The sequence below is a fragment of the Triticum urartu genome, chromosome 7A, assembly GCF_056163025.1.
Source record: "Triticum urartu cultivar PI428250 chromosome 7A, HENAU_Tu73, whole genome shotgun sequence".
Classification (NCBI taxonomy): domain Eukaryota; kingdom Viridiplantae; phylum Streptophyta; class Magnoliopsida; order Poales; family Poaceae; genus Triticum; species Triticum urartu.
The window spans coordinates 565,746,776-565,759,041 of NC_141879.1; the positions used below are offsets into that span (position 1 = coordinate 565,746,776).

General features: G+C 44.5%; 1 protein-coding gene across 1 annotated transcript; it reads left to right on the plus strand.

Moving 5' to 3' along the window:
• Window positions 1–704: 704 nt before the first annotated feature.
• LOC125531932 (vacuolar protein sorting-associated protein 32 homolog 1) lies at window positions 705–4,773 on the plus strand. Its single transcript, XM_048696143.1, has 8 exons — window positions 705–878; window positions 967–1,097; window positions 2,020–2,119; window positions 2,916–3,001; window positions 3,118–3,209; window positions 3,950–4,064; window positions 4,146–4,338; window positions 4,537–4,773. The coding sequence occupies exons 2-7, from the start codon at window positions 1,011–1,013 to the stop codon at window positions 4,332–4,334; spliced, it is 669 nt and encodes a 222-aa protein (XP_048552100.1). The 5' UTR covers window positions 705–878; window positions 967–1,010; the 3' UTR covers window positions 4,335–4,338; window positions 4,537–4,773.
• Window positions 4,774–12,266: the final 7,493 nt, after the last annotated feature.

Consider the following 12,266-nt stretch of genomic DNA (forward strand, 5'->3'; position numbering starts at 1 on the left):
TTATTATACTCGTATTGAAAAACCACAAATTGTGATTGTGATTTTGTATCGTAGAAATTGAAGTATTTTTTTATTGTGCCTGTTGTGCTGAATCAAAATGCACCTTACATTTAAACCTGAAGCCTTCTTCCTCCTGCATACAGTCACCACGCGTCGACTCAACATAACTAATGTAGATTGCGCTGACAAATGTCATCGGTTTTTGTATTAGATCAAGATCCTTTTTTGCAAAAATAAAAGATTAGTAGCTAGGCCTCCGTCGACACATACTACTCCCTCCGTTCAAAATTACTCGTCGCAGAAATGGGTGTATCTAGAACTAAAATACATCTAGATACATCCATGTAATTCGGAATGGAGGGAGTACCTTCCAAAAATGTGTCTACAAAAGTTTAAATGTATTTCTTATCTCTCTTATGTGTATTGCTAATTTAGCTTTGAAATTTCTAGGAGTTGTAGACATGCATTTTTATTATTCAAAACGTTTAAATTTGATTTTTTGGAGATCTCTTAAATTTGATTATTTTTTTTACAAATTTGAATTTGAATTTTTGAGGCATTTTTTTTTCGAGAATCAGGCATTTTTTTATTGTGCGGATATTCTCGGAGCCCGACTACTCTCGGCTCGGGTCTGTCACCCCTAAAATCCACCGGGCTCTGGACCCGGCCCGACCCGCCCAAACACGTAATCCCGCACCGATACCAATACCACCTTCCTTGCTTCCGTGGCCGGTAACGACAACTCCGCGTCCCGCTTTACCCCTTCTTCTCCCCCGTCCGCTCCACCACCCGAGCGACTCCAGACCACGAGCCCCGCCGACGAAGCCGCCGTCGCCAGCCCCCACTCGCGTGCAAGAGGGGAGCGCCCCACTTCCGACGTACCTGCCCCTCCACCCACTCGACTCGCCCGATCGATTCCGCCGCTCGATTTTGACCCGGCTGCTGTTTTTTTGTCCCCCCTCGCAGATTCAAGCCGATCGGAGCGCGATCCGGCGGGTCGGAGCCCAGCCATGTCGGGGGTTTTCGGCAGGGTGTTCGGGAAGTCCAAGGAGCAGAGCCAGGCGTCCGCGCTGGCCTCCATCGACAAGCTCAGCGAGGTGAATGGATCGATAACCGATTGACCCCCCCTCGCCCTGATTACATAGTACTGTACTCTTGAGGGGTTGCCATTTTCCACCGTAGTATGGTAGTTCAGTGTAGAAGTTTATCGTCTGGTGATTTAGTGTAGGCTCTGTGCATACATGAATGTTGTGACTTCTCATTACTGCATGGGAGCTTCATGATGTGTGTCACCTATCTGGGATGCTGTCGTACTGGTAATCGGTGGGCAGACGGATTAGAGAGTTTTTATACTAAGATACCGAAGTTAGCTACACCTTAACTTTGTGATAATTAGGAGTGAAGGGGGATATATAGTCATGTGGTTGGTGGCGATACGAAGAAAGGAAAATATGCCGTCGCATGATGCAAGAGTGAGCGGTGTAAAGAGATTCTGATTCAATGAGCAGTTAAGCACTTGTCAGGACGGATGGTTTTAATCAATGAAATACCATGGGAGGTTGATTACGCTATAAACTAGTTAGAGTTACAAAAAGTTTCAGTTCGTTGGTTCAAAGGAATGGGAGATTGAAACATAGATTTTTGACATGCTTGTTGTTTCACTGCATCCTTTTCAGTGCTGCAAGTACCCACTTCCAAAACAAGAAAAGTAGACAATAAGACCAAGGGGGTTCTATGTGCATAACTGCTGTCTTCTTAGTCCTCTGGATTCTGAATTCCCTCTTAATCATTCAGTGCATAGAAGGATTAAATTCAAATGTCGGATAATCTGGCAAGTGAAATTTAACTCTGTATAACTCATAATTGGATAGCTTAGGTACTCAATATTGCTTGGATAAGTTTTAATGTAACTTGCATTCTTTCAGGAATAAGTTTTTTCCATGACATGTAATAGTGGTTATAATGCTCTCATTTTGATACAGTTTGTATCTGCAAACTAACTTTCTTAATATGCTTCAGACTCTTGAAATGTTAGAAAAGAAGGAAAATTTACTAATGAAGAAGGCGAATCTTGAAGTTGAGAAGGCAAAGGCGTTCACCAAAGCCAAGAACAAAAAAGGTATCCTATATCAGCTTCAAGAAATATATTGATCTTCCAGGACAACTTCCTCAAAACTCTCTGTTTTTTCATTCTTTTTGGACTATTGCTGTGATGTTCTATTCATTTAATTGGAATGATCGTATCTTCATAAGCATGTACATTTAATTTGCCCCCTTCTGCTGCTATCCTGCTATTTTGCCTTTTATTTTCCCAGTTTCCTACTATTAGATTGTCTGGTCAGTCATGATGCTAGTCTTCATACTTAGTTACCTCACTCCTTACCAGTTACTACCATTTGATTAATTCCTTCAATTATTTATTACTCCCTCCGATCCAAAATAATTGCTGCAGTTTTGAACTGGGGTTAGTTCAAAACTGCGTCACTTATTATGCATCTGAGGTAGTATAGACTTACATTTTTCTTTGAAGATGAAAACACACCTATAATTATTTTTCTAGACTATTTTTGACGAGTTAGCTACTACAGTACTTCTAAATAATGTTTCTGTGCTTTTCAGTTTTTTTTCTACTACCTTTTCAATGTTGGTGCAAAAATGCACCACCTATGCCTGTTGACTGTTGTGCTGCTAGTGACCTACCTAGAAAATATTATTCCTTCCTACAATTCCATGTATGCTCTGGATATTGTCGAAAACACATATTTGTCTTTCCTTTTTCATTCAGCCATTTATGATATCTGCTGCATACTGTGTAGTGTTGCCGCATGGCACGATTTTTCTTTCTTCCAAAGCTAATGAATTCTGGTACAGAGAATGGATTAACTAATAGCTATGATTTTTCTTTTCTTTGTCAGCTGCAATACAATGTCTGAAGAGGAAGAGATTATATGAGCAACAGGTGGAGCAGCTTGGGAATTTCCAATTGAGGATTCATGATCAGGTGAAGTCTCAAAGGACAATGTAGTTTGATTTTCCTTCTAGAGTTCTAGGTCTTATTAGTCAGATAGTCTGATTTAATATTCACCATATTACTTTCTATGGCTTTTCTTATTGCAGATGATAATGCTGGAAGGTGCAAAAGCTACAACAGAGACTGTGGATGCATTGAGAACCGGAGCATCAGCAATGAAAGCTATGCACAAATCAACGTATGTAACAATAAGTATTACTTCTCATGAAGTCAAATATCTTGCATCTGAGTTATTTAATTATCTTTTGTTTCTAAATCAACTGTTTTTTATTAGTACTTTGCTAACAGGTAACATTTGCTGGTAGCTTAGGTAGCACATTCTGTTAGATTGGACTTTAGATCATCTTTTTTTGTACTTCCAGTGAATTTCATCTAATTTCTTGCTTATTGGCTTAAATGGTGGAGTACAACAATGCAGGTCTAGTGACTTAACAGATGATTTTTTTTAATATAGGTGGTACAATAATAAATGTTTAGTGCAAACGAGTCTTTAAAGAGCTTGCATGGTAGAAGTTAAGAGTTTATGTCCACTTAAACGCTGACAATTTGTTGTTTCATAGATTAAAATTTATACAGAGCACCATAGAATACATGCAGCTTCATATGCTCCCAAGTTTTTGCATCAATAGCAAATAAATATTATGTGCAGTAGTAAGATTCTGCAAGGCTTTTAGTAGAAGAACACAGCATACATGTCAGATTGCTAATGCTTTTCGTTGTAATAGGAGTGCCTAAAAGCTGGTCAGTTTAAATAAAGTTTCAAGTATTACAATTGTTGTCATTGAGCAATAGGGATGGAATGCTTTTACACCTCTCTTTTGCTTCTTTTATTTTAGCGATTGCTTCTCGGTCCGCAGATACGGCGTATAATTTTATTTGTTTCTTGAGTCTCATCATATACGTGTGTTTCTTTTCCAGAAATATTGATGATGTTGACAAAACCATGGACGAAATTAATGACAACATGGAGAACATGCGGCAGATCCAGGATCTACTATCTGCGCCTATGGGAGCAGCAAGTGATTTCGATGAAGTATGTCTCTCTGTCTCTATCTCTCAGATGTGCATGCATTCACCAAACCAAATAAATCTAACCTCTTACTGCATTGGATAGGATGAGCTGGAAGCTGAACTTGCGGATTTGGAGGGCGAGGAGTTGGAGGCACAGCTACTAGCACCTACCACAAGTGCTCCTATGACTGCTCCAGCGCGTGTACCTCAGCAGTCGAGTCGGCCCACTGCGCAGAGCAGTAAAACTGAAGACGATGAGCTGGCAGCTTTACAAGCTGAGATGGCTATGTAATTAGGTACTTGCCCATCTTTTATTCTTTGAATCAGGGTCAAACTGTTGTTTTGTCTCATACAGCAAACATGCAAATTAAACCACTCTCAAGGAGCGCAAAGCACGAAAACTGTAATTTTGGTGAAATTACTTTACATGGTTGTTACAACTATGTGTCTGTGCCTCAAATCTGTCATTAATTAACAGGATCTTTATATCGCAGTTTGCAGGACTTGGCGTGGTCATGTTTAGAGACCAGATTGTGCAAATATATTTGGGACCACGGTATTTTCATGGAGGTCTTCCTGGGAAGACGTCAGAAGTACACACAGAAACTAGTTGCATCTCACCCTGATGGCCTCTTATGTATATCTTATCATGTTACTTTTGTAATCAAACATCTAAGATGCGCTGTCGAGCGCATTATCAGCTAATAAAGGGCATCTGCCATCATTGTATATTTCTATTTGTAGCATTTCTATATAAAGTGAGTTAGTTGACCGACCACTCAACTTTTATTTCCTACTAGTACTAGCTAGCCTGTGCGTTGGAACGGGGGCACACACATTTTAGTTGTTCGCGTCAGTTGTGTATCACATATACCTATTACCCACTATCTCTGCCTCCCTTATCCAATCTTACCACCTACGTCAATGGCTCATCCGGTCACAATATCCTTTGCATTGCTGTTCACACACATTATATATAATTGTGCAGTTGTGTACATGTGAAAATTACAAAAAAGGGGGAAATATCGTACGTGAAAATTGTGTATATGGTCGTCGATATCCATCTAGCCTAGGGCTTACATCACTCATAAGAAGATTTAGTACTATCAAATAATATATACAATACCCAAGAAAAGGCTAGGTTTTCTCTGTCTCCCGCCACTGCCGTCGCCGGTCCGTCTCGTCTCCGGTGGCCTTAGGGCCATGGCGGCGCGGTGGACCCCGGTCCTTGCCGACGGGAGGGCTAGGCTCCGTCTTTAGATGTTCCTTCGAGTTTTGTTAGGGTTGTGTCCCGCTTAGGAAGACGAGACGGCGGCGGCTCCCTAAAGATGGAGTAAGGTTCTCCCCATCTAGTCCCCGTTTCGGTGGTGCGTCTAGTATTGTCGGTGGACGTGTGGAGGTGTGCTTCCGGCGGATCTGTCTTTTGGTGGATTTGCTCAGATTTTGTCGTAGTTCGCCTATGTTCGTGTGTCTGTATCTTCACGTTGGATTACAAAATAATCGTATCTCAAAACCGAGTATAATTTAATATATCTAGTAATTTCAATTGCATCTGATCGATCTTGTTTTTTTAAATATAATGGACAAACTTGAGAATGTTTTTTATCGAAAAAAAAGAAACCCTTGAGAATGTCTGACTAACTGAAATTGTAAGACGCGGGTAGAAGCAAGCAACCGGAGACATCCCAGCCGTCGATGCTTATTGTTGGAGACCCGGATAACTGAACTTAACGACACATATAGGGTTTCAGTGAACACCTCGCGGCATTCAGAGAAACGCACCTAGCTCTCTGGTAGGCAACTCACGACGGAGCAGGACCTACACCTGGCTCTCTGGTAGGCAACTCGTGACGAAGCAGGACGAAGACACTAACAAAACTCTTTTTTCCCCCGGGAAAACACTAACAAAACTCAGATGAAAAAGAAGGGGAAACGCACGCATCAGCGCAGGATGGACACTAGGGATGCAAATTTGAAATTTTAGGTAAACCTACTTAGTTCAACCAAATGGACTCAATAACTCTTTAAAGTTTGAATTATGCAAAATTTGTTCAGCTGGTTGAACTAAATAGGATCGGAGGGTATCTAAATATTCAAATTTGCATCCCTAATGGACACATCAAGGACGATCGGATGGGCTGACGAGCTAAGAGCATCTCCACCCGTTCGGCTCCGGGATGCTGAAAAAGCGCCCTCTAGGGCCGAATCGGCGTTTACTTTCAGCGTGGGAGCGATTGCGTTTCCAGTCACCGTCCCCAGGTCTCCCCCAAATCGGCGCAAACTCGGCGATTTGATTCAAATTTGTACAAACACGGCACAACTCGACGATTTCATTCAAAATTGTACAAAAAAATAGAGAACAAACTACACCTACTACGCCGCTGCTGCCGCCCGCCTTCTACATGCCGAGGAGCCTGTAGAACTGGGTGTAGTCGCCGCCGCCGTCGTCGTCGTTGTCGTCGCCGCCGCCGTCCTGTGTCCGGAGCCGTCGTCGCCAACGCAATCAAGAAAGGTGGTCCTACTTGAGGAAGTCAAGATCGTCTACATCTAGCTCAAGTGGACTTTGTGCGAGGCAAAGGTTTGGCCTTGATAGGCTTTCTATTTTACCGGTCTCATGGTGGTAGTTTGGAGACCGGGTTATAGGATCGTTTGTCGTACTATCAAGGGGGGCTCTCAAGTGAGTAGCTTGATCGTATCGTTCGTAGAGAGCTCAAACCATTGCATGCTTGCATCATCTTTCTTGGTTCTTGTTTAGTTTTCTCCTTGTGAGATTTGAAGCTTATGGTTATCTTCTTGACAAGCTCGAGTTCATCGAAAACGGAGTTCACATGCTTTTTCTATTGCATTTTTGGTGTTGGAGGTTTTACCAGTCTTTTTCGAGGAAGGGTTCTCACCATTTTCTTATGGGCCTTTTCTAATTTGTTTTTTTATTTCTATCAAGTTTGTGTTAGCCTTGTCGCTAGCTTTCCAACAAACTTGGTTTCGTTGAATTCGGAGTCCGTTTGCATAAGTTGTGTCAGTTTTGGTGTCCTTAAGAAGGCTGTAGCGGTACTACCGCCCATGGGAGCGGTACTACCGCGGCTACTTCCGTGGCTACTTCCGCTCCGGACCAAAAAATCGTCATAAGTCCAACGGTGGTAGGCACGGATGTAATTTTTTAGTACCGATCGTAAGCAATAGTACTGCTACCCTTAGCGGTAGTACCGCTACCCAATTGAAAGAACGAGGATGTCGCCTAGAGGGGGGTGTTCGGAGCTCAATCATTGTGGTGTAAAGCTCCGGAAAAGCGTCGGGGTCTCCAATTAGGTTGTGGAGATCGCCCCGAGCAATTTGACGAGTACTGGTGACCGCCCCCAAGGGTTGCCAAAGTGTACGGGTTCGGTGACCGCCCCCAAGGGTTGCCATTTGTACGGGTTCGGTGACCGCCCTCAAGGGTTCCTTAGTGGAATCACGACATCTTGCATTGTGCGAGGGCGTGAGGAGATTACGGTGGCCCTAGTGGCTTTTTGGGGAGCATTGTGCCTCCACACTGCTCCAAACGGAGATTAGTATCCGCAAGGGTGTGAACTTCGGGATACATCGTCGTCTCCGCGTGCCTCGGTTATCTCTTACCCGAGCCCTTTACTTATGCACTTTAATTTGTGATGGCCATATTGTTTCTTGTCATATATCTTGCTATCACTTTGTTGTTTATCTTGCTTAGCATAAGTTGTTGGTGCACATAGGTGAGCCTAGTTGTTGTAGGTTTTGTACTTGACAAATTAATCGCTAGGTTTATTCTGCATTTGTTCAAGCCTAAACCGTAATTATTTTAAAGCGCCTATTCACCCCCCTCTAGGCGACATCCTCGTTCTTTCAATTGGTATCAAAGCCTTGTCTCTCGTGTTTAGGCTTAACCGCCTAGAGAGTAAAGATGTCGACTAGGGGATTAGGATTCTCTAACTCTCTTAGTTTCGATGGCACAAATTTTGATGTTTGGGTAATTCACATGCTTAATCTCTTTAGGGTCATGGACCCAAATTTAGAGAGAATTGTAGATATGGGTTTTTTCTCCTCCAAAGGACCCCCAAAGATTATCTTTAGAGGATGAGAAAAATATTATCTCAAGGCTCAAGCTTCTAATGTGCTTTTTGATGCTTTGAGCAATGTAGTTATATTTCAACTCATGCCGTTCCGGGATGCTCATGAGTTGTGGACAAAGCTTCAAGATACATATGGCGTGTCCAAGTTTTGTGGGGATGATTGTTCTCCCTCCACCTCCGGCCGTGTTGTGTTCTCAACTTCTTCTACTTCACCTACATGTGGTTTGCCACAAGGTAATGACGTGGTGAGTAGTGGTATTCATTGCATGATGATAGTGGGCTTAGTGTTGATAATCCTTCATCACTTTCTTATTGCAATGCTTCATCTTTGGACTTTAACACTTCGAGCACTCCAAATGTTTCACATGCTTGTGTTGATAGTCCTTGCATATCTTGTAGAAATTGCTTGACTAAATCTCATGATGATATGCTTACTATGTCTTGTTGCCATGATAAAAATGCATCTATTTCCTAGAATTGTTGTGCTAACAATGTAGAGGAAACCCAACACCCCATGGAACAAGATGTGGTCTTGAATGGTGCTTCAAGGGATCCTACATCATCATCTATTGCAGTTTGCCTTATGGCTAGGGCTTCAAAGGCACCTCCCACTTTGAATACCAATATATCTTGTGATGATATTGATGATGGCAAGAATGATGATGATGTTGATTATGATGAAGAGAATGATAATGTTGCCTCCTTAAAAATTAAGGGGGAAATGATTTTTAAAGCTCTTCTTAAGAATAAAATTGCTCGTTCCAACTTCATGGAAATCATGTCTATTGCTATTGAGGGCAAGAAATATATTGATGAGTTGGAATCTCGCCTTGAGGAGCATGAGGTCATCATTGATAAAATAGAAGGTCATGAGCTTGATTACGCTAATGAGATTACGGACCTCTCCCAAGCTCTCGAACTTAAACAAACCGCCAAGGAATCTCTTGAGGAGACTTTTGCTCTAGAATTATCTAGAGTGAAGGAATCTCATGATAGAGCTCTTGAGGTGGCCAATGTTTTTGAAACTAAAAATGAGAAGCTTGAAGTTGCGCATGCTAAACTCCTTGAGGACTTTAGGCACCTCGAAAATGGCTCAAGGGTCATTAAGAGTGAGCTCATCAAACTCACCGAGTCTCATGCTCAACTTAAAGCTTCATATTCTAAAGAGCTTGCCAAGTTTCCTTCTCCTCTTGCTATTATTGATGATGCTTGTGCTATGTGACGCCCGGATAATTAAGCTACAGTAAATCCCTGTTAATGATGTCACGTCACCTCTGTCACTGTAGTTAGTCTTGAGTTAGATCAAAACTGATTCATATTCAAAATTAAATTAATGTCAAACAATTAAAGTTTTCAAAAGTCAAATCTAAAATGTTTAAAGTGTAGCAAATAAATCATAGATGATTATGGTGGTGGATCCAAATTAACATCCAATGATTAAATGCACTAGATAATAGGAACCGTCGCTGAAACAATTATTTAAACATCTCTTAAATAATTAAATTATTAAAAACTACTTTTTATAACTACAAGAATAATTGTGGCGGTATATAATTACTATTAGTAATTTAGGTGCTAACTATATGTTTTACAAAACTAAAACAATTAAGAAAATGAAATAAAACAGAAAGGGAAATAAAATAAAAGAAAAATAAAATACAAAAAAAAGATAAAAGAGAAGCCCCCCACCCCCGCGCTGGGCCATGGCCCAGATGGCCTCGGGGCCAATTAGGCCGGCCCAGCCGGCTCCTACAACACCCCTGGGGTGATCAAACCCTAGCCCAACCGAACCCCACTTCCCCCCACGATCCCCCACTCCCCTCGATTGCCCTCTCTCGCTCGCCCCCCCCGATCTGGATCGGGGCCGCACGACCCCGTCGGTCACCGTCGCCCCGCTTCTACCTCGCCGACACCCCTTCCTCGTCGTCGCCTGCTCGTCCTCCTCCCAGCTGGATCGTCCCGAGCACGAAGCCGCTCGACCCCGACACCGGCAGCTTCCCCGAACGGCGCCGCCCTCCGCTACCCCCATCGCCGGCGACACTGCCGCCACCTCCCCGAGCGCACTGCCTTTTCCCTGCAGCTCCCCTGTGAGCTCCCCCTCTCCTCGTCCGGTCACCGTCGTGGCCGCGCCCCTCCCCCCGTGGCTCCCTCGTCCTGTGCACGCACCCGGCACCCACGCGCCGCACCCCAGCTCCTGGCCGCGCCGGCCCCGTCGATGCGCGCGCGCTCGCGCGCCCGGCGCCCCGCTGCCACCCGGGGCCGCGGCCTCCTTTCCCGCGCCGCGCCTGGGCCGCGCGCCCCACCATCCACGCTCGTCACGCGTTTCCGCGACCGCGGCCCTCGCGCGCTGGCCGCCGCTTGGGCTACGGCCTTGACCCCGCACCCGCGCCCGTAAACCCGCCTGCCACGCGCGCCCCGCCCTTCGCCGGCGCCGCCCTCTGCCGACGACGCCCATTGCTTGCCGTCGCGGCGCCTGCCCGCACGCCATCGCCGGCGGCACACCCCGCCATGGGTTCTGTTGAGCGAGCCAGCCGGTCCCTATTGGATTAGTGGGGATAACCCCCCAGATTAGTTTAAGGGCTAACCCCCCTGTGGGTATGACTAGTGGGGCTGCCCCTGTTAGAACAAAAAAAAGAATATCAAAATAACTAAAACAATTAATAATTAATTAATTTAATAATTAATTAACTTAAGTAGATCTGTTAAATTAACCTGATGAACTCTGATTAGGTAACCTAATAATTAATTAATTAATTAATTATGTTTAGTTAAACTATGACTATGACAAGTGGGACCCACGCGTAAGTTTGACTAGTCAACAGGACCGTTGACTGCTGACTGGACCTGCTGACTGTGCTGTTGACCCAGTCAAGGGCCCATCTGTCAGGTTGACCAGTCAACCCCTGTTGACTGCTGAGGTCAGCATGACATCATGCTGATGTCATAAATTCAATTTTGAATTAAATAAAATAATTAATTAAATTCCATAAAATTAATAAAATCTTTAGAAAATCATATCTTTTAATCCGTAACTCGGATTAAAATATTTTCAACATGAAAGTTGCTTAGAACGACGAGACGAACCCGGATACGCAACCCGTTCGTCCGCCACGCATCCCTAGCATAGCAAACACGCAACTTTCCTCCTCCGGTTCACCGGTCCGAAAACGCGAAACACTGGGGATATTTTCCCGGATGTTTCCCCCCTTCACCGGTATCACCTCATACCGCGTTAGGGCACCCCTAGCACCGCTACTTGCCATGTCATGCATCGCCATGTATTTGTTTGCATTATATTTATTGTTTCTTCCCCCTCGTCTCTCGCTAGACACCGAGACCGACGCCGCTGCTACCCAGTACGACTACGGTGTTGACGACCCCTCTCTCTTGCCAGAGCAACCAGGCAAGCCCCCCCTTGATCACCAGATATCGCCTACTCCACTCTCTATACTGCTTGCATTAGAGTAGTGTAGCATGTTACTACTTTCCGCTAATCCTATCCTGATGCATAGCCTGTCCTTGCTACTACTGTTGATACCTTACCTGCAATCCTAATGCTTAGTATAGGATGCTAGTTTATCATCTGTGGATCTACATTCTTGTCCGTCTGCCATGCTATACTATCAAGCCGTGATCACTCGGGAGGTGATCACGGGTATATACTATATACTATATACTTTATACATGATACATGTGGTGACCAAAGACGGGTCGGCTCGTAGGAGTACCCGCGAGTGATTCATGGATTGGGTCCGAAAGGACGTTTGTCCCGACGGCCCTCTGAGTGGATCGTTGTGACGAAGCGACAGGGCAGGTTGAGACCACCTAGGAGAGAGGTGGGCCTGGCCCTGGTCGGCGTTCGCGGTTATTTCAAAATAACACGTTTAACGAGATCTTGGTATTTGATCTGAGTCTGGCTACTGGGCTATACGCACTAACCATCTACGCGGGGACAGTTATGGGCACTCGACGTCGTGGTATCAGCCGAAGCCTTCGTGACGTCAGCGATTGAGCGGCGCGCGCCGGGTTGGACTGGAACGCCTGCTCTTGTATAAGGGAGGCTAGGTCTGCTCACCGGCCGCGTACGCAACGTGCAGGTGTGCAATGGGCGATGGGCCCAGACCCCTGCGCCATAGGATTTA